Raw genomic sequence first — 24,637 nt, 5'->3', positions numbered from 1 at the left:
ATGCGGCGATAGAAGAGTCGGAACAGGAGGTCTTAGACCTGGAGAGGCATCTGGCCGCCAGCCCCGAGGACCCGCTTCTCTGCGGAGGGTGCCGGGAGAAGCGGGAGGAGCTCTGGACCCTTGAGGACCATCGGGCCCGGAGCGCCTTTGTTCCATCCCGCATCCGCCCCCTTCAGGAGATGGATTGCGGCTCCCGTTTCTTCTATGCCCTGGAGAAAATGAGGGGGGCCAAGAAACACGTCACCTGCCTCCTGGCAGAAGATGGCACCCCCCTCACGGAACCGGTGGAGATGTGTGGGAGGGCCCGAGCCTTCTACGCAAGTCTTTTCTCCCCAGATCCGACAGACCATGGCGCTTGCAGAGTGCTCTGGGAGGAGCTCCCTATGGTCAGCGTGAGCGATCGAGACCGGCTAGAGTTGCCTCTCACTTTGGCCGAGTTCTTGGAAGCCCTCCGTCGTATGCCCACTAATAAGTCTCCAGGCATGGACAGGCTGACCATGGAGTTCTAAAGCGTGTTTTGGGATGACCTCGGCCCAGACCTAGTCACCGTCTGGGCCAAGTCTCTGCAGAGAGGGTCCTCCCTCTTTCGTGCAGGCAAGCCATGCTCGCCTTATTGCCGAAGAAGGGGGACCTCCGCGATTTATGAAATTGGCATCCCGTCTCGCTCCTCAGCACAGACTACAAAGTCATTGCAAAAGCAATCTCGCTGTGGCTAGGGTCCGTGCTGGTGGACATGGTCCACCCAGACCAGACCTACACCGTTCCGGGCTGCAGCATCTTTGACAACCTGTATCTGGTCTGGGACCTCTTGGAGCTCGGGTGTAGGGATGGTCTGTTGTTCGCCCTCCTGTCCTTGGATCAGTAGAAGGCATTCGACAGGGTGGATCAATGGTATCTCCTGAACACTCTGCAAGCATTTGGCTTTGGACCCCAGTTTGTGGGTTTTCTCCGGGTGCTGTACACCTCTGCAGAGTGTCTGGTTAGGCTCATCTGGACCCTGACCGAACCGGTCAGCTTCGAGCGAGGAGTAAAGGAGGGGTGCCCCCTCTCGGGCCAGCTGTATGCTCTGGCAATCGAGCCCTTCCTCTGTCTCCTCCGAAGGAGGTTGACAGGCTTGGTGCTGTGGGAGCCGGAGCTGCGGCTGGTCCTGTCAGTGTACTCCGATGACGTGCTCCTCGTGGTCCAGGACCCAGGTGATTGGCGCGGGTGGAGGCTTGCCAGGCCATCTGTTTGGCAGCCTCCTCCGCCCAGGTCACCTGGGTCAAGAGCTCTGGCCTGGTGGTCAGGGATTGTTGGCAGGCGAGCTCCCTCCCACCCGCGCTTCAGGCAATCCAGTGGAGCGCGGGCCCGCTGCTCTATCTCGGCATTTACCTTTCTGCCATCCATCCCTCTCTGCCGAAGAACTGGGAAAATTTAGAGGGCGGGGTGATACAGCGGCTCCAGAAATGGACAGGACTACTCCGGTGCCTCTTCCTTCAAGGGAGAGCGCTGGTGCTTAATCAACTAGTCCTGTCCATGCTCTAGTACTGGCTCAACACCCTGGTCCCGGCCCCGGGTTTCCTGGCCAACCTCCGGACATCGATTCTGCACTGGGTCCCTGCAGCGGTTCTCCATCTACCCCTGGAGGAGGGAGGGCAGGGCCTGAAATGTCTGAACACTCAGGTCCATGTCTTCTGCCTCCAGGCCCTGCAGAGGCTCCTTTATGGTGCAGGTAGTCCAGCGTGGAGCATACTGGCGCACGCCTTCCTGCGCCGCTTCCGAGGGCTCCGATAGGACCAGCAGCTCCTTTATCTCCATCCGAGAGGTCTTCCGCCAGACCTCTCTGGGCTGCCGGTCTTCTACCAGGACCTCCTCCGGACCTGGAAACTGTTTTCAATGACCAGGTCCATGGCGGCCACTGAGGGGGCAGATCTCCTCGTAGAGCCCCTGCTACACAACCCCCAGCTCTGTGTGCAGGTGGCAGAGTCCCGCTCGGTGCACCAGAGGTTGGTCCTGGCAGAAGTCACCAGAGTCGGAGACCTCCTGGACTATGACCGGGGAGACTGGCTGGATCCCCTGATGCTTGCTCAACACATGGGGCTCTCCAGACCTCGTACTCCCCGACGCGTACTTCAGGAGGTGAAGGCCGCTTTGCCACCTGCTGCTCGGGTTTATCTTGACCGGGTCCTGCACGAGGGTGCGCCCCACCCACCCTCTATCCCAGACCCACCGGACCTTTTAATTGGGCCCCTGCCCCATGGACCCAACCAACCCCCTCAGCCCTTCACCATGAGCCGGCTGCACGAGCTGTAGCTGGTTTGTTTCCAGACCGCGCCAAGGAAACATCTATACACGCTCATGCTCCGCACCCTTCACGCCCTCATCCTCATGTCCCACCCCGATACAAAATGGCGGGACCTCCTGCCACCTTTGGAGGGTGAGGAGCCCCAGTGGGCCAGCCTATATTCCACCTTGGCCCCGAGGCCTGCCGGGGATATTAGTTGGCAGCTCCTTCATGGAGCCGTGAGCACGGGCGTGTACTTGGTGCGGTTCACCCCATCCCAGACAGCTGCCCCTTTTGCGGCATGAGGGAAACCCTGGCACACATATATTTGGAGTGTGCCAGGCTGCAGCCCCTATTCCGGCTCCTCATGAATATTTTATTATGTTTTTGGTTGCACTGTTCGCCTCACCTTCTTATTTATACACTTCCTATCCGTGGCCTCACAAAGTCATGGGATCTCCTGGTCAACCTCCTCCTGGCCCTCGCTAAAATGGCCATCTATAAAACCAGAGTGAGGAGGTTGGCCTATGGAGTCTCCTGTGACTGTGGGGCCTATTTCCGATACTCGGTCTGTTCACATATCCAGGCAGAGTTCCTCTGGGTGACATCCACTGCTTCTTTTGACGCCTTTGAGGAGCAGTGGGTGCTGTCTGGGGTTCTCTGCTCAGTGTCCCCGTCCGGTTCCCTTCATTTGACCCTTTGACCACACTCCTGTCCCTATTATTTCATTAGTTGTCCGCCATATTTATTTGGTGTCCAGGTCCTGTGGATCCCACTCTTAGGCTCGGGGGGGATCCTTTAGCACTTCCCGGATCCCAATAGGATTACTCTCTTGTAGCCATCCAGCCCGACCCTGTCACAAGCATTGAAACTTGCATCACTCGTGGGCGGGGGTGTTGCAAGCTCCATTCTTTGGGTGATTGGACTCAAACACCCTTAATGGCTTACAGTCACTGGTCTTGTGGCTGTATGTTTTCTGTCAGTAAGGGTGCTGGAGCTGTTTGATCCCCTTTGTTTAACTAACACAGCACATAAAATCCCATTTTCAGATGAAGATTAATAATTGTGCAGTTCAACCACAATACTGGGTAGATGCAGGCATCACTGGGTGAAATATCTGTCCTGTTTCATGCAAGAGGTCAGAATATATAATCATAATTCTCCTTTCTGACCTTAAAATTAAATATTTTGACACTTCACCTTAAATTTGAAATGTCAGTTCAAAACTAAATATATTGGTTCAAATCAACATTCTGAAAAAAACCTAAATTTCAGTCCAACATGTCACTTCAGAACAATATCAACATCCTCACTCTTTTGGTCTTTACATTTCAGGGAATGTAGAGCTATCCTCTTGGTGGCAGAGAGATTGGGAGAGGGGAGATATTTTTGATTGCTTCAGAGAGGCAAACAAACAAAAAAAGGCAATTGTGAAATCATGAATGTAGTGATCCAGTCTGTGGTTTCATCCACTGGGGGCTGGCCAGTCAGACGATTCTTTTTCCTTATTTATAGTGTTTTAGGTGTGTTTGGTCACAGGCCATTAGAGAGACAAGGTATACAATAAAAGGTATTAGCTCACCCATCTTGTCTCTTTTATTTTCTCTTCCCCCTGCCCTCCTTCAGACAGTCAGTGGGGTGTAGTGGGAGAGCTTGGGTCCAGAATTCAACAGGGACACTGGTTTTATGGCTCATTACAACAATTTGTAACACAAACCTTAATTGCCCATCTTATGCATAACAATCTAACCCCCAATTTTCCTTTTCATTTCAAGTGGCCTCCTCCAACATGTATTATCCATGATAATTAGGGTATGTCTACACTACGAAATTAGGTTGATTTTTATAGGAGTCAATTTTTAGAATTTGATTTGATACAGTCCATTACGTATGTCCACACTAAGCACATTAAGTCAACGGAGTGTGTCCCCATTACCGTGGCTAGCATCAACTTACAGAGCGGTGCACTGTGGGTAGCTATCCCACAGTTCCCACAGTATCCGCTGACCATTGGAATTCTGGGTTAAGCTCCCAATGCCTGATGGGAAAAAACTTTGTTGTGGGTGGTTTTGGGAACATGTCATCAGGCCCCCCCTCCCTCCATGAAAGCAATGGCAGACAGTCATTTCATGCCTTTTTCCTGGGTTACCCGTGCAGACGCCATACCATGGCAAGCATGGAGCCCGCTCGGCTCACCATCACCGTACGTCTCCTGGGTGCTGCTGGCAGATGCGGTACTGCATGGCTACACAGCAGCAGGTCCCTGCCTTTGCAGCAGATGGAGCAGTAGGACTGATAACCATTGTAAGGACAAGGTAGCCTGGGTGGGGTGGGGGAGAAGGGAAGGACAACTCCACATTGTTCATTGTAGCCACACTAAAAATCAAACTGTTTGAATGACAGCCTTCTGTTGCTTAGGCCATCCTCTGGAGTGGAGTGGCTGGGTGCCCGGAGCCTCCCACCCTGCGTTCTTGGGCATCTGGGTGAGGAAGCTATGGAACATGAGGAGGAGGATAGGCGGTTATACAGTGGATGCAGTGGGGATCTGCGCTGTTGTTGGCTTTCCTGCAGCTCCAACAGATGCTTCATCATATCTGTTTGCTCCCCCATTAGCCTCAGCATCATGTCCTGCCTCTGCTCTTCCTGCTTACTTAATTCTTTCCTGGCCTCTGCCACTGAATGCCTCCATGCATTAAGCTGTGCCCTGTCAGTGTGGGAGGACTGCATGAGCTCGGAAAACATGTCATCGTGAGTGCGTTTTTTTCGCCTTCTAATCTGTGATAACCTCAGGGACGGAGATGATAGCAGGAGCACAGAAACATTCTACGCTCTACGATTCTGGGGGGACTGCATGGTCACCTATGCTGCTGAGTGCTGCTGAGTTTGCCATGCTGACCAAACAGGAAATGAAATTCAAAAGTTCCCTGGGCTTTTCCTGTGTACCTGGCTAGTGCATTGGAGTTCAAAGTGCTGTCCAGAGCAGTCACAATGGAGCACTCTGGGATAGCTCCTGGAGGGCAATACCATCAATTTGTATCCGCACTATCCTAAATATGACCCAGCAAGGTCGACTTTAGAGCTACTCCCCTCATTGGGGAGGAGTACAGAAATCGATTTTAAGAGCCCTTTAGGTTGACAGAACGGAGTTGGTTGTGTGGACGCAATCATTTTTAAATTGACCTAACACGGCTATATTCGACCTAACCCCGTAGTATAGACCAGGCCTTAGTGTTTTCCTTAAAGCCCCAGCTCCTGGAATCAAGTGGGTCTGGGATGATTTCAGACGTCATGCTTAAAGGAAAAAGTACATGTGGCTGTGGGGGAGAGCTTCAAACTGTGACCCCAGGGCATCCTAAAGGCTCAAAAAGGAGACGGCAAATAAAAACACCAAATCTATTATTTGTATGTAATCTCATTATTTTAAAGCTGACAGGATTTTTGGGGAGCCTGACTCACAATTTTTGAACATTTGGGGTTGGCAATACTGATTACCACATATGCTTAACAATTGGTCCCAACTTGTAGTTACCTCAGACACTCTACTTTCCTGCCCCAGCCCTGAAGAAGAGCTCTGTGAAGCTTAAAAGTTTGTACCTTCCACTAACAGAAGTTGCTTCAATAAATGATATCACCTCACCTACCCTGTGTCTCTATTCTTGGCCCAATGTGACTACAACAACACTGTGAACAAACAGTGAGACTGGAATTTCCCCTTGGAAAGTTTCAGTTGAGATGAAAACACATTTTATGAACTTTGTGTCAGGAAATATTTGATCAGCTCAGCTGACTTGCACTGCTACATGTCTTCACCTCTAATTGTAGGGGTTTCTATTATACTCAAGATAGAAATTTTGTTTCTTTTGATTGTGCTCTTTGTTTACGTGTTTGTTCTCTGTTGGGACTGAGAGAGGCCAGACAGAAATCCATCTTCTCCAGCCCACCCTAATCCAAGTCTCCAATATTGCAACCAGTATAGGTGAGCCAGGCAAGGCGGATTAGTTTATCTTTTGTTTTATGTGAATTTTCCCTGTGTTACGAGGGAGATTTATCCCTGTTTTCTGTAACTTTAAAGTTTTGCCCAGAGGGGGATCCTCTGTGTTTTGAATCTGATTACCCTGTAAAGTATTTTCCATCCTGATTTTACAGAGGTGATTCTTTTACCTTTTCTTTCATTAAAATTCTTCTTTTAAGAACCTGATTGATTTTTCATTGTTCTTAAGATCCAAGGGTTTGCGTCTGTGTTCACCTGTACCAGTTGGTGAGGATTCTTATCAAGCCTTCCCCAGGAAAGGGGGTGTAGGGCTTCGGGGGATATTTTGGGGGGAAGACATCTCCAAGTGGTCTCTTTCCCTGTTCTTTGTTTAAAACACTTGGTGGTGGCAGCATATGGTTCAAGGCCAAGGCAAAGTTTGTACCTTTGGGAAGTTTTTTAACCTAAGCTGGTAAGAATAAGCTTAGGGGGTCTTTTTTGTGGGTACCCACATCTGTACCCTAGAGTTCAGAGTGGGGAAGGAGCCCTGACATGGACTGTGACAGTTGTGGTTAATGAAGCTGACAGAGGAACTTGAATGGCCATCTGATGCCTGGGTTTTTCAAAGAAACCTATGAGAGCTGAGCCCCCAGTGCCTACTAATTTCACTGGGAACTGACCCTCCAACTAACTCCCTGTAGGAATCTTTGAAAATTCCATTCTTTTTTCTCCCCTTCCCTCCTCCTCGCCACTTCTATTGTGAAATTAAATTCAAAATACTGTTTCCCTTTCTTCGGACACCAGTGTCCCATTCTGATACTACCATTTCCCCCACTCCCTGACCCCCCAGTGCTGCCAAGTGGTTGCAGGTGCCTGGGGCTTTACAAATTGGGGGAGAAACTAGTGATATATTATAAGTGTGGTTTGATTTTACACATATGCTCAAGTCCTGACATAAGAGGGCCATGCAGCACACAGGGGAATCTCCTTTTCCAGGAATCTCATCCCAACTCCAATGCCCATTTCCCAGGGAGAAACTTTGTCTCAAGCACTGACAATCACAACCCAAGGCAAGACAACAAACACTCCTGCCGCATTTTCCCCTAAAACAAATGACATGCAAAGCTGAGTGGGACAAATAATTCACTCCCTTTACTCTCTGACAAACTTTAAACTGTTTCTTCTTCCCAGGGTCACAGCCACTTCTGAGGATGTAGTAAAATAAGGGCAACAACTATCGTGAAGTGGGAATGTTGATGTATGACAATTTATCTGACAAACAACTAAATTAAAGCCTTTTCCAGCTCTTTCTTTAATTTGTTTTTGTTTGTTTTGTTTTGTTCGAAAGGTGCTGGGTTGACAGCCCTGGAGAATGAACATGCTCTCGGTATCCACGCATCAGATGTAACACAGACCATGGCAGCTCCATCAGATGGCCCTGCCCATGACACCCAAACCCCTTTATGGAGACATCACTTCCAATGCTGAAAGAGGAATATAGTCTCTTCCAGGGCATTCTGTCCTGCACTGTGTGGTGTTTGAGATTCTAGAAGCATGACTGGTAAAGGCCAGCCAGTATGGCTGATTATCCATCCTTTTCATTTCTATGAGACTACCTCCTGAGTTCCTATCAGGGCTGAGACATCAGGACCATTGAACTGCTCTCAAATGGAAATGACTTAGGGCCATATTTTTAAGTCTTTAGATGCTTAGATGTTTTTGAAAATCCCACTAGGCACCTAACTTCCATTTAAATCTATGGGAACTAGGCACCTAAATGCTCTTGAATGTCCCACATGGTTCCTAAATACCTGCAACTATCTGGCCTTTAGTGCTTAGTTATCCCATGGTAACAGACTGGAGCCACTTGGGTTTCTCCATACAAGCTATATCTCTCTTTATCCCTTCTTAGAGAAAGAAGGTGGGTGAGGCAATATCTTTAATTGGACCAACTTCTACTGGTGAAAGACTAGCTTTTGAGTTTACACAGAGCTCTTCTTCCTGTTCGATCCAGATCCATGCTCCCTGCACTGCGAAATATGAAAAATACAATCTATCCTCCCAGGAAAGATGGCACCCGAAGAAACACTAGGAGTCCTGAAATCTCCTCATGGAGACAATCAGAGTTAATAGATGTTGCAGGATCTAGGGTAGGTTTGGACAGAAAAGACCCATATCTTGAATGCCGAGAAGAAATTGAATTTCAATTTGGAGACCTCGCAGCAGGGGAAAGGTCAGAACTAGCCCAGGTAGTCCAGGAATTTGACAGTATTTGCTCTGAAGACAACCTCTGTTGTAGACTCGCTGTGCTCCACATTGTAGAGATCTGCTGTCTTCCTAAGATGTCATACAAGAGATTATAGATTTTCTCTCTCTGAATTGTTATCTGGGAATGTAACTCTACTTGTAACTCTCCCATTTGGCCTCTCCCAAAGTCTATAGGCAAATGCCGGCTCACTGTTGGTTATTCTTACACTGTTCATTATATCTCTTTCTTCTGAACCTGTGGCTCCTCAAAATAAGATGGCCTTAGTTCCCAAGAGCTATTAAAAATAATCTTTTCTTCATGTCTCCTATTTTACTTAGAGCCTCCTTAATTTTCTTGTTTCTCAGGCTGTAGATGAGAGGGTTCATGGCCGGAGGAAGCACGGTATAGAGAACAGAGGCAAGGAGGTCATAGTATGTAGAAGACCCTGAGTTTGGTTTCATGTACGTAAGCATTCTGGTGCTAAGAAACAAACCAACTACAGTCATGTGGGGCAGACAGGTTGAGAAAGTTTTATGCTTGCCTTGCACTGAGGGGATCATCAGTATAGTGGAGAAGATGCAAGTGTAAGACATGATAACTAAACCAAAGCAAACGAAACACAAGAATATAACACAGGCAAGAAGCAAAATTTCATTAGAGAGAGTATCAGAGCAAGAGATTTTCAGTAACTGTGGGATATCGCAGAAGAACTGACCAATTGCATTGGACTGGCAAAAGGGCAACCTAAAGGTGTTACCAGTGTGAAAGGCTGCATAGATTGCACTGCCAATCCAAGAACCAGCTGCCATCTGGGCACAGGTGCCTTTGTTCATGATGACCCTGTAATGAAGAGGATGGCAGATTGCAATGTACTGGTCGTATGCCATGACCACCAGGAGGGTCATCTCAGTAATAACTAAGGTGACGACCAAGGAGACTTGGGCAACACATCCAGAGAAAGAGATCTGTCTGTCGTTGGTTAGGGAATTGGCCATGGACTTGGGGACAGTGATGGAAATGTAGCACATGTCTAGGAAGGATAAGTTGCCCAAGAAGAAGTACATGGGGGTGTTCAGGTGGCGGTCCACAGCTACAGCTGTGAGGATGAAAAGATTCCCGATCAGAGCTGTCAGATAAATCACTAGAAACACCACAAAGTGTAAAATCTGCAACTTTCGGATGTTGGAGAAACCCAGGAGAAGGAACTCGGTAAGGATGGTTTGGTTGGATGTTTCCTGTCTCAGATACATTCTGTGGAGGGAAGAACAAGGGGAATGGTGAGGTAAATGGTTACAAAGAAGAGGGAAACTGGTCTGGAGAGAGTGAATAAGGAAGTGTTATTTACTCCTTCCCATAACTCAAGAACTAGGGATCACCAAATGAAATTAATAGGCAGCAGATTTAAAACAAACAAAAGGCTGTATTTCTTCTCACAATACACAGTCAACCTGGGGAAATCTTTGCCAGAGGATGTTGTGAAGACCAAGAATATAGTAACGTTCAAAAATTATGAGATAAGTTCATGGAGGACAGGTCCATGAATGTCTATTAGCCAGGACGGGCAGGGATGGTGTCCCTAGCCTCTGTTTGCCAGAAGCTGGGAATGGGCGACAGGAGATGGATCACTTGATGATTACCTGTTCTGTTCAATCCCTCTGAAGCACCTGGCATTGGCCACTGTCAGAAGACAAGGTACTGGGCTAGATGGACTTTTGGTCTGACCCAGTATGGTCATGCTTATGTTCTTTTACTTTTATATGCCTCAGAAAAGACAATGGAACTTTACAAGGCCAAAGTGACCATCATATTTCTACACCTAGAGATGAGTTGTCTTAAATTTCTGCACTAGCTAACATGAACACAATCCTGTTGTCTCAATTTCGAGCTTCACTGCACCTGTGCTTCCCTAGCTCCTTCACACCCTGCCCTCTGTGACCCCTTATACAGCTCTGTTCTCTTCATCTTCTGCCCCTGGACTGAGTTCAGAGAAAAGCAATGAACATGTATTTCAAAGGCTGGACTTGTTGATTTTTAAAGAGAGATTTTAAGAGGAAATTATGTTGTTTGGTTAAATAGTAACATATGTGCCCAACGTGAACACCAAATGTATAGCTGAAGTATTTAACGTAAAGAAACGTTTAACACAACGAATGATGCTGAAGTGGGATAATGACAGAGAAATGTACCTGTAATATCAGAAAACGTTCCTGATATTCAGCTTTATGAGCCTCTTTAATAGATGTAGAGCATCACTTGGCATATGCAAAACCTCAGTAGAAACAACTGCTAGTAAATATACAATATAATTCAATATGTACATCACATAGTGCCTACATTCTATAGGGAAACACAGAGATACTTTGTGGTTATCTGGGCATTGCTGTAGATAGAATAATAAATAAAATATTTGATTTTGGAAGACTGCATTGATTTATTTTGTTGTTTGGAGTAAGTGGCAACTAAACAGTTCCATTAAATTTAATTGTTCAATATTGGTGATAATTTAATTTAAGAATTGCTAGAACATCTGTGTAAATTTAAGTAGTCATTTTTGGTGGTCTTAATGCTTCACATTCAGAATAATACTGCTGTAAAAATTTGTTTATGCTTTCTGAGAGTTACATTAATTATTGCAGATAATTAGACCTAATAATGAATTAAGGGGAAAGTCTAACCTGTACCTCCCTGCAAGCCCCCGCCCCCCCCAGCAAATTATTCCCTGTGAATGGGACACTGTGTTGTACCACGACACACCCCTATGCCCTCCATTTCACAGAGTTACAGCCAAACACAATTCTGTGCATATTCATCTAATGTTGCAAAGCCAGTCCGTCTCTTCAAGCTAAGCCTTAGAATGTGTGTTCATGGAACACATGCAGAGTTGAGCTTGTGAGGGGAGATGAGAAAATCTGCCAGGGAAAGGAGGAGGTGGGAGTTAATTATAGGGCAAAGGCAGTGGAAGGCAGAGCAGAATCACAGATTGGAGACGCCCTGCTTTCCACTCCCCTTACTGTGTCCGATCACTAGAGCTGGAACAGGGGCAGATGAACTGTGATGAGCTACAGCTGAGACACTACTTGGTATATGAGAAATGGGTGATTTTTTTGAGCAGTTATTATTTAGTGTGGCTCAATGTCTCATACTTTAAATCTCCTGTGGACATGTGATTGTCATGGCACATTCTAGGTGTAGGGCCGGACTTCGAAAGGCATTAAGGTTCCTAGTGGGATTTTCAAAAACATCTCAGCACCAAAACTCATTGACTTCAATTGTGAGTTAGGGCTCAGATGCTTTAGGAAATCCCACTTGGTGCCCAAATGCCTTTTGAAATCTGGCCCTAATTAGTGTCTTAGGTAATCACATGGACACAGCAGAGAGAAAGGGACATGACCCTGGTGGGGATGAAAACCTTTGCTATGATTTTTATCTTATTTTTTACCACTGCAGCAAAGACACAAACCTTGAGGGCAACCTGTTTGTTATCCCTAACTTCTTTAATCTTTGTAGAAAGTAACAAATGAGTCCATGAGTTTAAAAAATAATAATAAAAGAATGTTCACAACATTTCAAATATGTTCTAGTTTCAATAGGTTCATGATGAATTCAAAGGAGATACAAGTGAACAGTAAAATCAAGTTGTTGTAAAATGGAGACCTGTAGTCTGGATTAATGATCAGAAGGAAAATCTTAAATTTGGGAGACAAATGTACTTGCTCCACATACAGAACTGAGACTGTGTTTATTTATTCCATTTGAGATTTATCATTCCCTCTTCTTGCCAAGCGTCTGTGAGTTCTCATCACTCTAAACCCACATGGCTTTATCTTTTTCATTTATTGTTTGCTGTTTCCCACATTGTATTTATGAAATCTCAATAAACTGAATGCAAACCCAGTAATGTTTCAATTGAGATAGTTGTCTTGCTCCCAGGTTATGAAGGAGACAAGGTGGGGGAGATGATCATCTTTTACTGGACTAACCTCAGTTGGTGGAAAGTTTGTCTCTGTTTCTTCCACCAGCAGAAGTTACTCCAATAAAATATTATCTCATCTACCTTGTTTCTCAGTTGAATTTACCCACAGTTAGCATGTACATTATTTTTCCCAATGGCAGACTTCAGAATCATATTGGGACTATATTCTAAAATCCTTCATCATATTGAGTAGTAACGTATTCTGCAAGTAGTTTCAATAGGGTTATTCATAGAGTAAACCAGTATTTTTTGTGAGTAAATATGTCAGAACTTTTCTTGTTTTTTATTATTATTCTAGCAGTGCCTAGGAGCCCTAGTCATCGCCCAGGACCCCGTTGTGCAAACACAGAATGGAAAGACAGCATTTGTCCGAAAGAGCTTGCAATCTAAGTATAAGACGAGAAACAACAGCCAGATACAGACAGGGTAGTACAAACGACAATGAGACCATTTTGGACAGTATGACAGGCAGTGATCTCAGGGCACCAGCAGCTTAACCATGGTCAAGTTGAATCTGTTCCAGTGAGAAGAAAGATCTAGTAGGTATCAATAACTCCATGAGAAACACTGGATTGAAGGGTCTGAATGATTTGTTGATAGGTACAGAGAAACAAAATCCAAGGGATCTGGTCTCCTTGACACACATGCTCTGTTGACTGGAACAGACTGTCCTCCTTATTTGAATGGGATCAAAATTAGGAAAAATGAATTTTCCTATCTGTCATATCACATTCAGTTTAAGAAGGTGGGTTATTGTCGTTTCTTTAACACTAGTTTACACTTTCACTGGGATTTCTCCTGTTAATTTTCCTCACTAAAATTAAATAACTATACCACTAAATCAATACATCCCAGATTAAATGAGTGCAGGACACTTACTTTGCGGATGTGTGTGTCTTTGCTACTCCTACTTCAAGATGTTTCAGGTCAATAAAGGAAAGGTGTCATTGCAATGAATATCATAGAATCATAGAATATCAAGGTTGGAAGGGACCTCAGGAGGTCATCTAGTCCAACCCCCTGCTCAAAGCAGGACCAATTCCCAATTTTTTGCCCCAGATCCCTAAAGGGCCCCCTCAAGGATTGAACTCACAACCCTGGATTTAGTAGGCCAATAGCTCAAACCACTGAGCTATCCCTCCCCCCCATATATCTCTATTGATTTCCGATACCCCTACCACTATTGTATGTAGATACCAAAGGCTCAGCTTTCTAAGACCCTTTCACCCCAGACACTGAGACTCAAGTGACAGAAATATTCTCACCTATTCCTCTCTGCAGATGAGCTGTGTGCAGTGGGCTTGGGACTTCATGCTTCATCAGCTGGTGTTGGTGCTGTAGAAATATTTATCCTGGTCTGTTCTCCAAGGGCTTGAGAGGACTTGCTCTCTATAGCCCTGCACAGCTCAGAAGCAGAGACTCCAAGGCAATATATTGCTAATTTATCTGTCCCATGAGTGTCTGCAGTTCATCGAAACAAAGCGTGAAAAAGACAAACAGAGAGCAAGGCCTTGAAAATTGAATTCAGGGCTGGAATCCAAAGCATTCTGAATTATGATCCCAGACATGGGTACAACAAATACACATTTCCTATCCACTGACAATATCCTGAGTATTATTTATCTTTTCAGCCTAGGACAATTTGGGTGAAATATATGGCCTGTGATACTGAGCTGGTCAGATGATCTGATTGGATGATTCCTTCTGTCCTTAAACTCTATGAAACTAAAACAATGTGTTTCAGAGTAGCAGCCGTCTTAGTCTGTATTCACGAAAAGAAAAGGAGTACTTGTAGCACCTTAGAGACTAACAAATTTATTTGAGCATAAGCTTTCGTGAGCTACAACTCACTTCATCGGATGCATGTAGTGGAAAATACAGTGGCGAGATTTATATGCATAGAGAACATGAAACAATGGGTGTTACCATGCACACTGTAACAAGAGTGATCACTTAAGGTGAGCTATTACCAGCAGGAGAGTGGGTGGGTGGGACCTTTTGTAGTGATAATCAAGGTGGGCCATTTCCGGCAGTTGACAAGAACGTCTGAGGAACAGTGGGAGGTGGAGGGGGGGAATAAACATGGGGAAATAGTTTTACTTTGTGTAATGACCCATCCACTCCCAGTCTCTATTCAAGCCTAAGTTAATTGTATCCAGTTTGCAAATTAATTCTAATTCAGCAGTCTCTCGCTGGAGTCTGGTTTTGAAGTTTTTTTGTTGAAGAATTGCAACTTTTAGGTCTGTAATCGAGTGACCAGAGAGATTGAAGTGTTCTCCAAATGGTTTTTGAATGTTATTATTCTTGACATCTGATTTGTGTCCATTTATTCTTTTACGTAGAGACTGTCCAGTTTGGCCAATGTACATGGCAGAGGGGCATTGCTGGCACATGATGGCATGTATCACATTGGTAGATGTGCAGGTGAACGAGCCTCTGATAGTGTGGCTGATGTGATTAGGCCCTATGATGGTGTCTCCTGAATAGATATGTGGGCACAGTTGGCAAAGGGCTTTGTTGCAAGGATAGGTTCCTGGGTTAGTGGTTTTGTTATGTGGTGTGCGGTTGCTTGTGAGTATTTGCTTCAGGTTGGGGGGCTGTCTGTAAGCAAGGACTGGCCTGTCTGCCAAGATCTGTGAGAGTGATGAGTCATCCTTCAGGATAGGCTGTAGCTCCTTGATAATGCGTTGGAGAGGTTTTAGTTGGGGGCTGAAGGTGATGGCTAGTGGTGTTCGGTTATTTTCTTTGTTGGGCCTGTCCTGTAGTAGGTGACTTCTGGGTACTCTTCTGAGTCTGTCAATCTGTTTCTTCACTTCAGCAGGTGGGTAATGTAGTTGTAAGAATGCTTGATAGAGATCTTGTAGGTGTTTGTCTCTGTCTGAGGGGTTGAAGCAAAAGCGGTTGTATCGTAGAGCTTGGCTGTAGACAATGGATCATGTGGTGTGGCCTGGGTGAAAGCTGGAGGCATGTAGGTAGGAATAGTGGTCAGCTGGTTTCTGGTATAGGGTGGTGTTTATGTGACCATTGCTTATTAGCACCGCAGTGTCCAGGAAGCGGATCTTTTGTGTGGACTGGTCCAGGCTGAGGTTGATGTTGGGATGGAAATTGTTGAAATCATGGTGGAATTCCTCAAGGGCTTCTTTTCCATGGGTCCAGATGATGAAGATGTCATCAATGTAGCACAAGTAGAGTAAGGGCATTAGGGGACGAGAGCTGAGGAAGCATTTTCTAAGTCAGCCATAAAAATGTTGGCATACTGTGGGGCCATGAGGGTACCCATACCAGTGCCACTGATTTGAAGGTATACATTGTCCCCAAATGTAAAATAGTTATGGGTGAGGACAAAGTCACAAATTTCAGCTACCAGGTTTGCCGTGACATTATTGGTGATACTGTTCCTGATGGCTTGTAGTCCATCTTTGTGTGGAATGTTGGTGTAGAGGGCTTCTACATCCATAGTGGCCAGGATGGTGTTTTCAGGAAGATCACCGATGGATTGTAGTTTCCTCAGGAAGTCAGTGGTGTCTCGAAGATAGCTGGGAGTGCTGGTAGCATAGGGCCTGAGGAGGAAGTCTACAAAGCCAGACAATCCTGCTATCAGGGTGCCAATGCCTGAGATAATGGGGAGTCCAGGATTTCCAGGTTTATGGCTCTTGGGAGCAGATAGAATACCCCAGGTCGGGGTTCCAGGGTTGCGTCTGTTGCCGGCACCCAGTGCTGAGAGGCTGAACAACAGCTTGAGTGGTTCGTTACCCGGTGTGCTACACCCAATAATCACAACGGGGTGGAGAAGCAGAAAAGTTTATTTGCAGCTGCAAAAAGGTACAGGGAGAATAAAATCTCAAATCCTGCACAACAGAGCAGGAAGTTACACAGGCTTTTATACATCCTTTTTCCCAGCATACTTATCCAATAGCAAGCTGCTCCAAGTATCCATATAGCCAGCCAATCCAGTTCCCAGCTAGTTCCCTGATTCTCTGTATCATTTGTTAAACTATACATAAAGCTGCTTTATTCAGCATTGTTCTTCCATATCTCCCCTGTTTGGCCTTGCTTAGTTTCAGGCAGTCTGACTCTGCAACATACTGTTGCAGATTCTCAGCATAACTGCTGTGTGTGCCTCCAGGCGGGGGGGCCAAGGACACTTGGGCCTAGCACGCAGAGCTGCTGCGAGTGCCTCCAGGCAGGAGGGGGGGGGGCCAAGGACACAGGGGCCTAGTGCGAGGGGGCTTCATCGACACTTGTGGTCTTCCATCCCCTCGAGTTACCTAGTGGCCATGCCCCAGTGTTCCCAACAACTCCCCCCTTTGAGAACACTCAACAGCCTTGGCTCTGAGTTTTCTCACTTGGGCTACTTATTTCTTTACAATATGACTTTGCATAAGCACTTTGTGATAGCCCTGAAGAGAATGACTTATTAACTTTTGCAAAAGGGCCCTGACACATGATACCGCACAGCATAATACCAGTAATACAAGCAGTACAGGAAAGAGAAATTTCAATAGCAGGCTAAATAAACCACCAAGCCAAGACGACAAACCCCAGTCTGAAAACAAGGTTTGCAACCAATCGTTCTCTGGGGCAGTATAGGCAACCTGTGCTCCGGCTCGGGCATGGGCCTCAGCCTGTACCACCTTTTCATAGATCTTATAACTGCTATCATTTACATATACACAACATCGGGGCCCGATAAGGGCACAAACCCCTCCTTGGGATGCCAAGAGATAGTCCAAAGCCAGCCTGTTTTGGAGGGAAAACGTCCTGAGCTGCTGTACCTCTTTATTTAATGTTTTTACTGCGGACCCTAAATCACTAACTGAGTCCTCTAACTCTAAGGCCACTTTTTCAAGTACCATCTGCAGCCTTACAGTATAGCAGCCTATGCATGCCATAGCTGGCCCAGTAAACAGTGGTGCTATTCCCAGTACAGAGCACCCTACCAGCTTCTCGGTTGTGAGGGGATTCTTCATATTGCCCTCTAATGCCGTAGTCAGTCGCCGCAGGGTCTTTTCTCGTGACTCAACAGAGGTGTCTCGGGCATTTCTAATCTTTCCTTTGGGCAGTGTGGCAATTATGGAAAGATGAGGAACTTCATGAGCTATATAACAGCTACCTGTCCAGTTGGCTGGCAGCACCTTGTAAGCCTTTCGGCCACATACAAAATAGTGACCCTGTAGGGCCCAATAAGGACTGTTTCTTAAGGGGATTTCTGGGATATTTAAGGCTGCTTTGGCTGCTTTTTTAAACAATTCATATGCCCCTAGGGGGGCATCCCATCCTCCTGATTGGGTACAAGTGGGGGCATTTCTAATTGTGCCGTTCAAATTACACTCGCCATAGGGACCACTACAAACCCACCATTGGCTTGCTACATTGGAGATATTAACTGGATGGCAAGTTACATTTTTAAACCCCTTTTTTGTGGTAAGATTATTTGTAAGTGTTTCCCTAAAAGGGGAGGAACCATTACACCCACACTGTTGGCCTCCCCTGTTGGTTTTTATTTAATATCCATCAGCCCACTGTGTAATAACACAGGAGCTCTTTTCCACAGGATGCCCATAGTGATCAGATTGGTTTCGGGTAAAACATAACACTCCCTCAGTGAGTACTGCAACTGAATACTCCTGGTCCTGATAGGTGGCTTGCTGTAAAGAGGTCTTGTTCCAGAACGGTGAGTCCGTTCTTTCCTGCTCTTTGGTGGTGGCTAATTCTGCTAGGGTCAAGGGCAGCATGTCAAGGGGCATTCCCGTTTTGGGGGGCAGTGGAGCCGGAGCACACACCCAGCAATCAGTCTGGTTTGTTAAAGTAGCAACATGGTGCGCAAGCAAAACAAAGGAGTTATGCTCCCGATATGCACAGTTTGGAAATACCAATACAAAGAATAACAATGTTACCCAATTAATTATTACCAGAGTTTTTCCAACCCAGGGTCTCCAGTACCTGGGTGGGCCCATTTTAGCATTAAGGTGCCCGCTATTTGTGTCTTTTAAACAGTAGCTTTAGCCCGAGATCGTCACTAGATGAGGAGTCAGCAGGTTGGACGGTCCACTGTTCTGCTGACGAGGGGGCAGGTACTGCCTTCAGACGAGAGTGATGGATCCAGTTCTTGTGTCCCTCGATCTTTGCCGCTGTATGGGAGATCAGCAGGACGGTATAGGGTCCTTTCCACTTTTCCTGGAGAGGCTCGTCTTTCCAGGTGCGAACAAGCACAGAGTCACCGGGCTGTAAGGAGTGAACGGGAGAGTCCAAGGGGAGAGGCTGGGAATCCTTGGTATACCTGTGAAGAGACAAGAGAACAGCAGACAGGGAACACATATACTGTGACAAAAAAACATTACCCAACTTCCATTCCCCTGACAGAACCGGGGTGCCATTCATAGGCCATGCCCTTCCAAACATAATTTCAAAGGGACTGAGCCCTAATCTACCCTTTGGGAGAACGCGGATACGGAGTAGGACGAGGGGCAAAGCATCAGGCCATCGCAGTGAGGCTTCTTGGCACACTTTTGAGAGATGCCGTTTAAGGGTCTGATTGGTACGCTCCACTACACCACTGGTTTGCGGTCTCCAGGGCGTATGGAGTTTCCAGGGGATCTGTAAGGCATGTGAGATGCTTTGAATGATTTTTGACGTGAAGTGTGTCCCATTGTCAGATTCCATCCACAGGGGGAGTCCAAAGCGAGGAACGATTTCCTTAACAAACTTGAGGGCCACTGTCCTGGCAGTGCAGTTACGGCATGGGAAGGCTTCTGGCCATCTGCTGAACCGATCCACTATAACAAGGAGATATTTGAACCCTTGAGTCCGGGGAAACTCAGTAAAGTCTATTTGCCACACTTGTCCGGGGCCCGGAGTGGGTTCCAGGGCAACTGGTGGCACAGGATGTCCCGGTCGGGGGTTATTCTTTTGGCAGACTAAGCAGTCCGCTTGTACCTGGGCAGCCAGGGGTCGGAGTCCGGAAGTGATAAAGTATTTTCCCATTAGCTGGATAAGTGCTTCCCTGCCAGCATGAGCATGCAGCACACCAAAAGCATACTTTGAATCAGTAAAAATGTTGACCCGCTTTCCTTTTGACAGTTCAAGTGCACGGGTCAGGGCTATTAGTTCGGCAAGCTGGGCAGAGGTCCCAGCAGGCAAACCTTCAGCTTCCACAGTGTCAGGGAGGGTCACAACAGCATAACCCGCCCTCCTTTGCCCATCTATTACAGTACTGCTACCATCAGTGTACCACTTATAATCTGCATTTGGGAGGGGAACATCCTTTAAATCCGGACGGCTGGAGTACTGGACATCTATGATCTCTAAACAGTCATGTTTCTGTTCCTCTGTTTCTGGCAAGAGAGTGGCTGGGTTAAGGGAGGGGCAAGGCTGTAGGGTGACTTCAGAGTTCTCTAACAGCTTAGCCTGGTACCGAGCAATCCGAGCCTGGGTGAGCCAAAGCCCTCCCTTTGCATCCAATAAGGCTCGGACCATATGGGGAGTATAGATTTGCATAACCCCTCCCAATGTTAGCTTCTCGGCTTCCTCAAGCAATAGGGCAGTAGCTGCGACCGCCCGTAAACATGCCGGCCAACCCTTTGCAACCTGATCCAATTGCTTAGAAAAATAAGCCACAGGACGCTTCCATGCTCCTAACAGCTGTGTAAGCACTCCTAGCGCCACCCCCCTTCGTTCATGTACATACAACTGAAACGGCTTAGAGAGATCTGGCAGGCCCAGAGCTGGGGCTTCCATTAATTTTTTTTTTCAGGATTTTAAATGCCCTGTCAGCCTCTGGGGTCCAATAGAAGGGGTCATGATCTGCTCCTTTTACACAGTCGTACAGGGGTTTAGCCCACAGTCCAAACTCTGGGATCCATATCCTGCAAAAGCCTGCCATACCCAGAAATGCCCTGAGCCGCTCACGGTTATTTGGAGAGGAACTTGACAGATAGATTCCTTTCTTTCTTTTCGCTTGAACGCTGACGCTCCCCTTGCCTTAGCTGTAACCTGATCCCTCTCCACCTCAGACAACAGGGTTCTCAGGAGGATATTACAGTCGTCTCAATCGGCTTGTGACTACTGAGGCACCCCTTAAAGACTGAAATAAACCTGCTTGCGTTCGTTGAGAATTCCCCAGCCTATGTTTTAAAAGCTGCTAAGTCTATTGGATTGAATGGCACATGGGTTTAAACTTGCATAGTGGTAGCCTGACGTCCGTCTGCCCCTGGGCAAGCCACAACCGTCTCGGTAAGCAAAGGATAGAGTCCCACTGAGGGGGCAATCTCTGTAACCCGAGGCATCCTACCCTTATAAGGTGGGAGTGTGGGGGCCGAAGGGGACACCGGCTCTGCCATTACAGTGGGGGTGGGGGTCTGGGGACTAACATTAGGTGCTACCGAACCAGTCGGAGTCAGATTACAGCGCTGTAAAATATCTGGTCAAGTACATAAAGTCAGAAACAAATGCGCATACATATGTTCATTCCATTTACCCATTTACTGACAAAACAAAACTAATTGGAGGATCGTGTTGTAATTAATTGACCCTCCTGGTGGCCACCACTCCTGGTCCTCTAGTTGATATTGAGGCCAGTCAACTGTACAGAATCGTTTTAATTGGCTCTTAGTCATCGGATCCGCACCAAATACCTTCCAGTTTGCTAGAATGCACTCTAGGGGTGTACACCGTGCCCTAACCTCTGAGCTCTGTCCCTGTCCCATACCTACAGGGTAACTCTGGGCGTCCCCAGGTTTCAACAGAGCATATAATCCGGATTTTAAAAGGATCCTACCTGATCCAAGGGACCGGTTCTTCACCGTGGCCCTGCAGCTGCTCCTCCCCCACGTCTAAGGGACCGGTTCTTCACCGTGGTCCACAACAGCTTCTCCACTATATGAGTGCGTTGCACCGTTGTGCCCTCTGGGGTCGATCAAATCGCGTCTCCTCCGAGGCCCCCGATGAACTCACCGGTGCGCGCTGGGCGTCGGTTCTCGCCGCAATCCTTGACCTCCAGGAGGGGTCCGGGCAAGGCTAAATTGCAGCCTCGAGCCCACCCAGGGACGCCAAAAGCTGTTGCCGGCACCCAGTGCCGAGAGGCTGAACAGCAGCTTGAGTGGTTCGTTACCTGGTGTGCTACACCCAATAATCACAACGGGGTGGAGAAGCAGAAAAGTTTATTTGCAGCTGCAAAAAGGTACAGGGAGAATAAAATCTCAAATCCTGCACAACAGAGCAGGAAGTTACACAGGCTTTTATACATCCTTTTTCCCAGCATACTTATCCAATAGCAAGCTGCTCCAAGTATCCATATAGCCAGCCAATCCAGTTCCCAGCTAGTTCCCTGATTCTCTGTATCATTTGTTAAACTATACATAAAGCTGCTTTATTCAGCATTGTTCTTCCATATCTCCCCTGTTTGGCCTTGCTTAGTTTCAGGCAGTCTGACTCTGCAACATACTGTTGCAGATTCTCAGCATAACTGCTGTGTGTGCCTCCAGGCGGGGGGGCCAAGGACACTTGGGCCTAGCACGCAGAGCTGCTGCGAGTGCCTCCAGGCAGGAAGGGGGGGGGCAAGGACACAGGGGCCTAGTGCGAGGGGGCTTCATCGACACTTGTGGTCTTCCATCCCCTTGAGTTACCTAGTGGCCATGCCCCAGTGTTCCCAACACGTCTGTGAGGATTTGTTCTTGTGCTTTTTCAGGGAGTTTCTTGAGCAAATGGTGTAGTTTCTTTTGGTAACCCTCAGTGGGATCAGAGGTTAATGGCTTGTAGAAAGTGGTGTTGGAGAGCTGACGAGCAGCCTCTTGTTCATATTCCGACCTCTTCATGATGACGACAGCACCTCCTTTGTCAGCCTTTTTGATTATGAGGTGAGAGTTGTTTCTGAGGCTGTGGATAGCATTGTTTTTTGCATGGCTGAGGTTATGGGGCAAGTGATGCTGCTTTTCCACAATTTCAGCCCGTGCACGTCGGCGGAAGCACTCTATGTAGAAGTCCAGTCTGTTGTTTCTACCTTCAGGAGGAGTCCACCTAGAATCCTTCTTTTTGTAATGTTGGTAGGAAGGTCTCTGGGGGTTAGTATGTTGTTCAGAGGTATGTTGGAAATATTCCTTGAGTCGGAGATGTCGAAAATAGGATTCTAGATCACCACAGAACTGTATCATGTTCATGGAGGTGGAGGGGCAGAAGGAGAGGCCTTGAGATAGGATAGATTCTTCTGCTGGGCTAAGAGTATCGTTGGATAGATTAACAATATTGCTGGGTTAAGGGAACCACTGTTGTGGCCCCTTGTGGCATGTAGTACTTTAGATAGTTTAGTGTCCTTTTTCTTTTGTAGAGAAGCAAAGTGTGTGTTGTAAATGGCTTGTCTAGTTTTTGTAAAGTCCAGCCAGGAGGAAGTTTGTGTGGAAGGTTGGTTTTTATGAGAGTATCCAGTTTGGAGAGCCCATTCTTAATCTTTCCCTGTTTGCTGTAGAGGATATTGATCAGGTGGTTCTGCAGTTTCTTTGAGAGTGTGTATTCTTTTTGTGAATACAGACTAACACAGCTGCTACACTGAGACCTAAAAGTTGCAATTCTTCAACAAAAAAACTTCAATAACAGACTCCAAAGAGAGATGGCTGAATTGGAATTAATTTGCAAACTGGATACAATTAATTTAGGCTTGAAATGAGACTGGGAGTGGATGGGTCATTACACAAAATAAAACTATTTCCCCATGTTTATTCCCCCCCCCCTCCACCTCCCACTGTTCCTCAGACATTCTTGTCAACTGCTGGAAATGGCCCACCTTGATTATCACTACAAAAGGTCCCACCCACTCACTCTCCTGCTGGTAATAGCTCACCGTAAGTGATCACTCTCATTACAGTGTGTATGGTAACACCCATTGTTTCATGTTCTCTATGTATATAAATCTCGCCACTATATTTTCCACTGAATGCATCCGATGAAGTGAGCTGTAGCTCACGAAAGCTTATGCTCAAATAAATTTGTTAGTCTCTAAGGTGCCACAAGTACTCCTTTTCTTAAAACAATGTGTGTATCTGGTCATTGGAATTCACCATTCTCATTGGTTAGGTCTTGCAGTGGTTGTAAAGCTTGGCAATTTCTTGGAAAGGCACCAGATTTTTGCTGGCCTTGGAATAGTTTCAGACCTTTGCTAGGGACTGGAAAGGCTGCAAATAAGATTACCACCTGGCAATTATTTGATCGGCCTGCCTGGTTTTTTATGGATTTGTCAATTGCCAGAAAAATAATTTAATCTGCTGGGTTTTTTTTAATGTGGATCTAAAAATTTGCATTATTATCACAATTCACTTGGATAGCTAACGTTAAAATATCTGTGTCCAGCTAAAGATTCTGCAGTGTTCCAACTTCTGCAATTTAAGTGATAACAGATCAAAACTATTGAAAATACAGCAGCTGTCTGCCCACCAACACACAAGCTGCACCGTGTGTGTGTGTGTGTGTGTGTGTGTGAGAGAGAGAGAGAGAGAGAGAGAGGGTTTGACCATGCAAGAGTGAGGAGTCGTGGGATGTTGTGAATCTTATCTGTGTGTTAGCTCTCTAGGTACTATAAGTGGCTGTTGAAGGGGAGGGGTTCCTGAGTTGCCTTGTTGTTGGGGGTTGTGGTTGTGGCAGGCTTGCTTTGTGGTGGAGGTTCATCTGGAATGTGGTAACCCTAGCTGCAGACCCTGATTAGCCTGTAAAATGGCTATATGTCTTTATTAGGCCTTAAAATGGATGCAGGCCTGGTTAGGTATCAGAATAGCTGCAGGCTCTGTTTAGGTCTTGGATTTTGACACTGATTAGGTTTTTGACACTGATTAGGCTTTGAAATGTCTATAGACCTTGGATGGGCCTTGAATTTTATGCCAGCCCTGTTTAGGCCTCGGAACAGCTGCACACATTGATTAGGCCTTAGATTGGCTATAGACCTTAGTTATACCTTGGGATGGCTGTAGGCTGTGGTTAGGGTTTGAAATGGCTGCAGGCCTTAATTAGCCCCTGGAATAGCTATATGTCCTGGTGAGGTCTTGGAATAGCTGCAGGCCTTGATAGGCCTTGGAATGGCTGCAGGTGTTGGATAAACCGTGCAGTCACAGATTCAGCCTTGGAATGGCTGCCAGACAAAAAAACAAACTCCCCTCTCCCAATTTTCAGCTAAAATTCAGACTTTCAGATGAAAATGTAAAT

At 46.6% G+C, this 24,637-nt stretch overlaps 1 protein-coding gene across 1 annotated transcript; it reads right to left on the bottom strand.

Moving 5' to 3' along the window:
- Positions 1-8,762: 8,762 nt before the first annotated feature.
- LOC140896696 (olfactory receptor 14A16-like) lies at positions 8,763-9,731 on the bottom strand. Its single transcript, XM_073308688.2, has one exon. It carries the CDS (start codon positions 9,729-9,731, stop codon positions 8,763-8,765), a length of 969 nt encoding a protein of 322 aa, XP_073164789.1.
- Between the last annotated feature and the right edge of the window lie 14,906 nt (positions 9,732-24,637).

Source organism: Lepidochelys kempii, chromosome 13, assembly GCF_965140285.1.
Source record: "Lepidochelys kempii isolate rLepKem1 chromosome 13, rLepKem1.hap1, whole genome shotgun sequence".
Lineage (NCBI taxonomy): Eukaryota > Metazoa > Chordata > Testudines > Cheloniidae > Lepidochelys > Lepidochelys kempii.
This window is presented reverse-complemented; position numbering and strand designations above follow the sequence as displayed.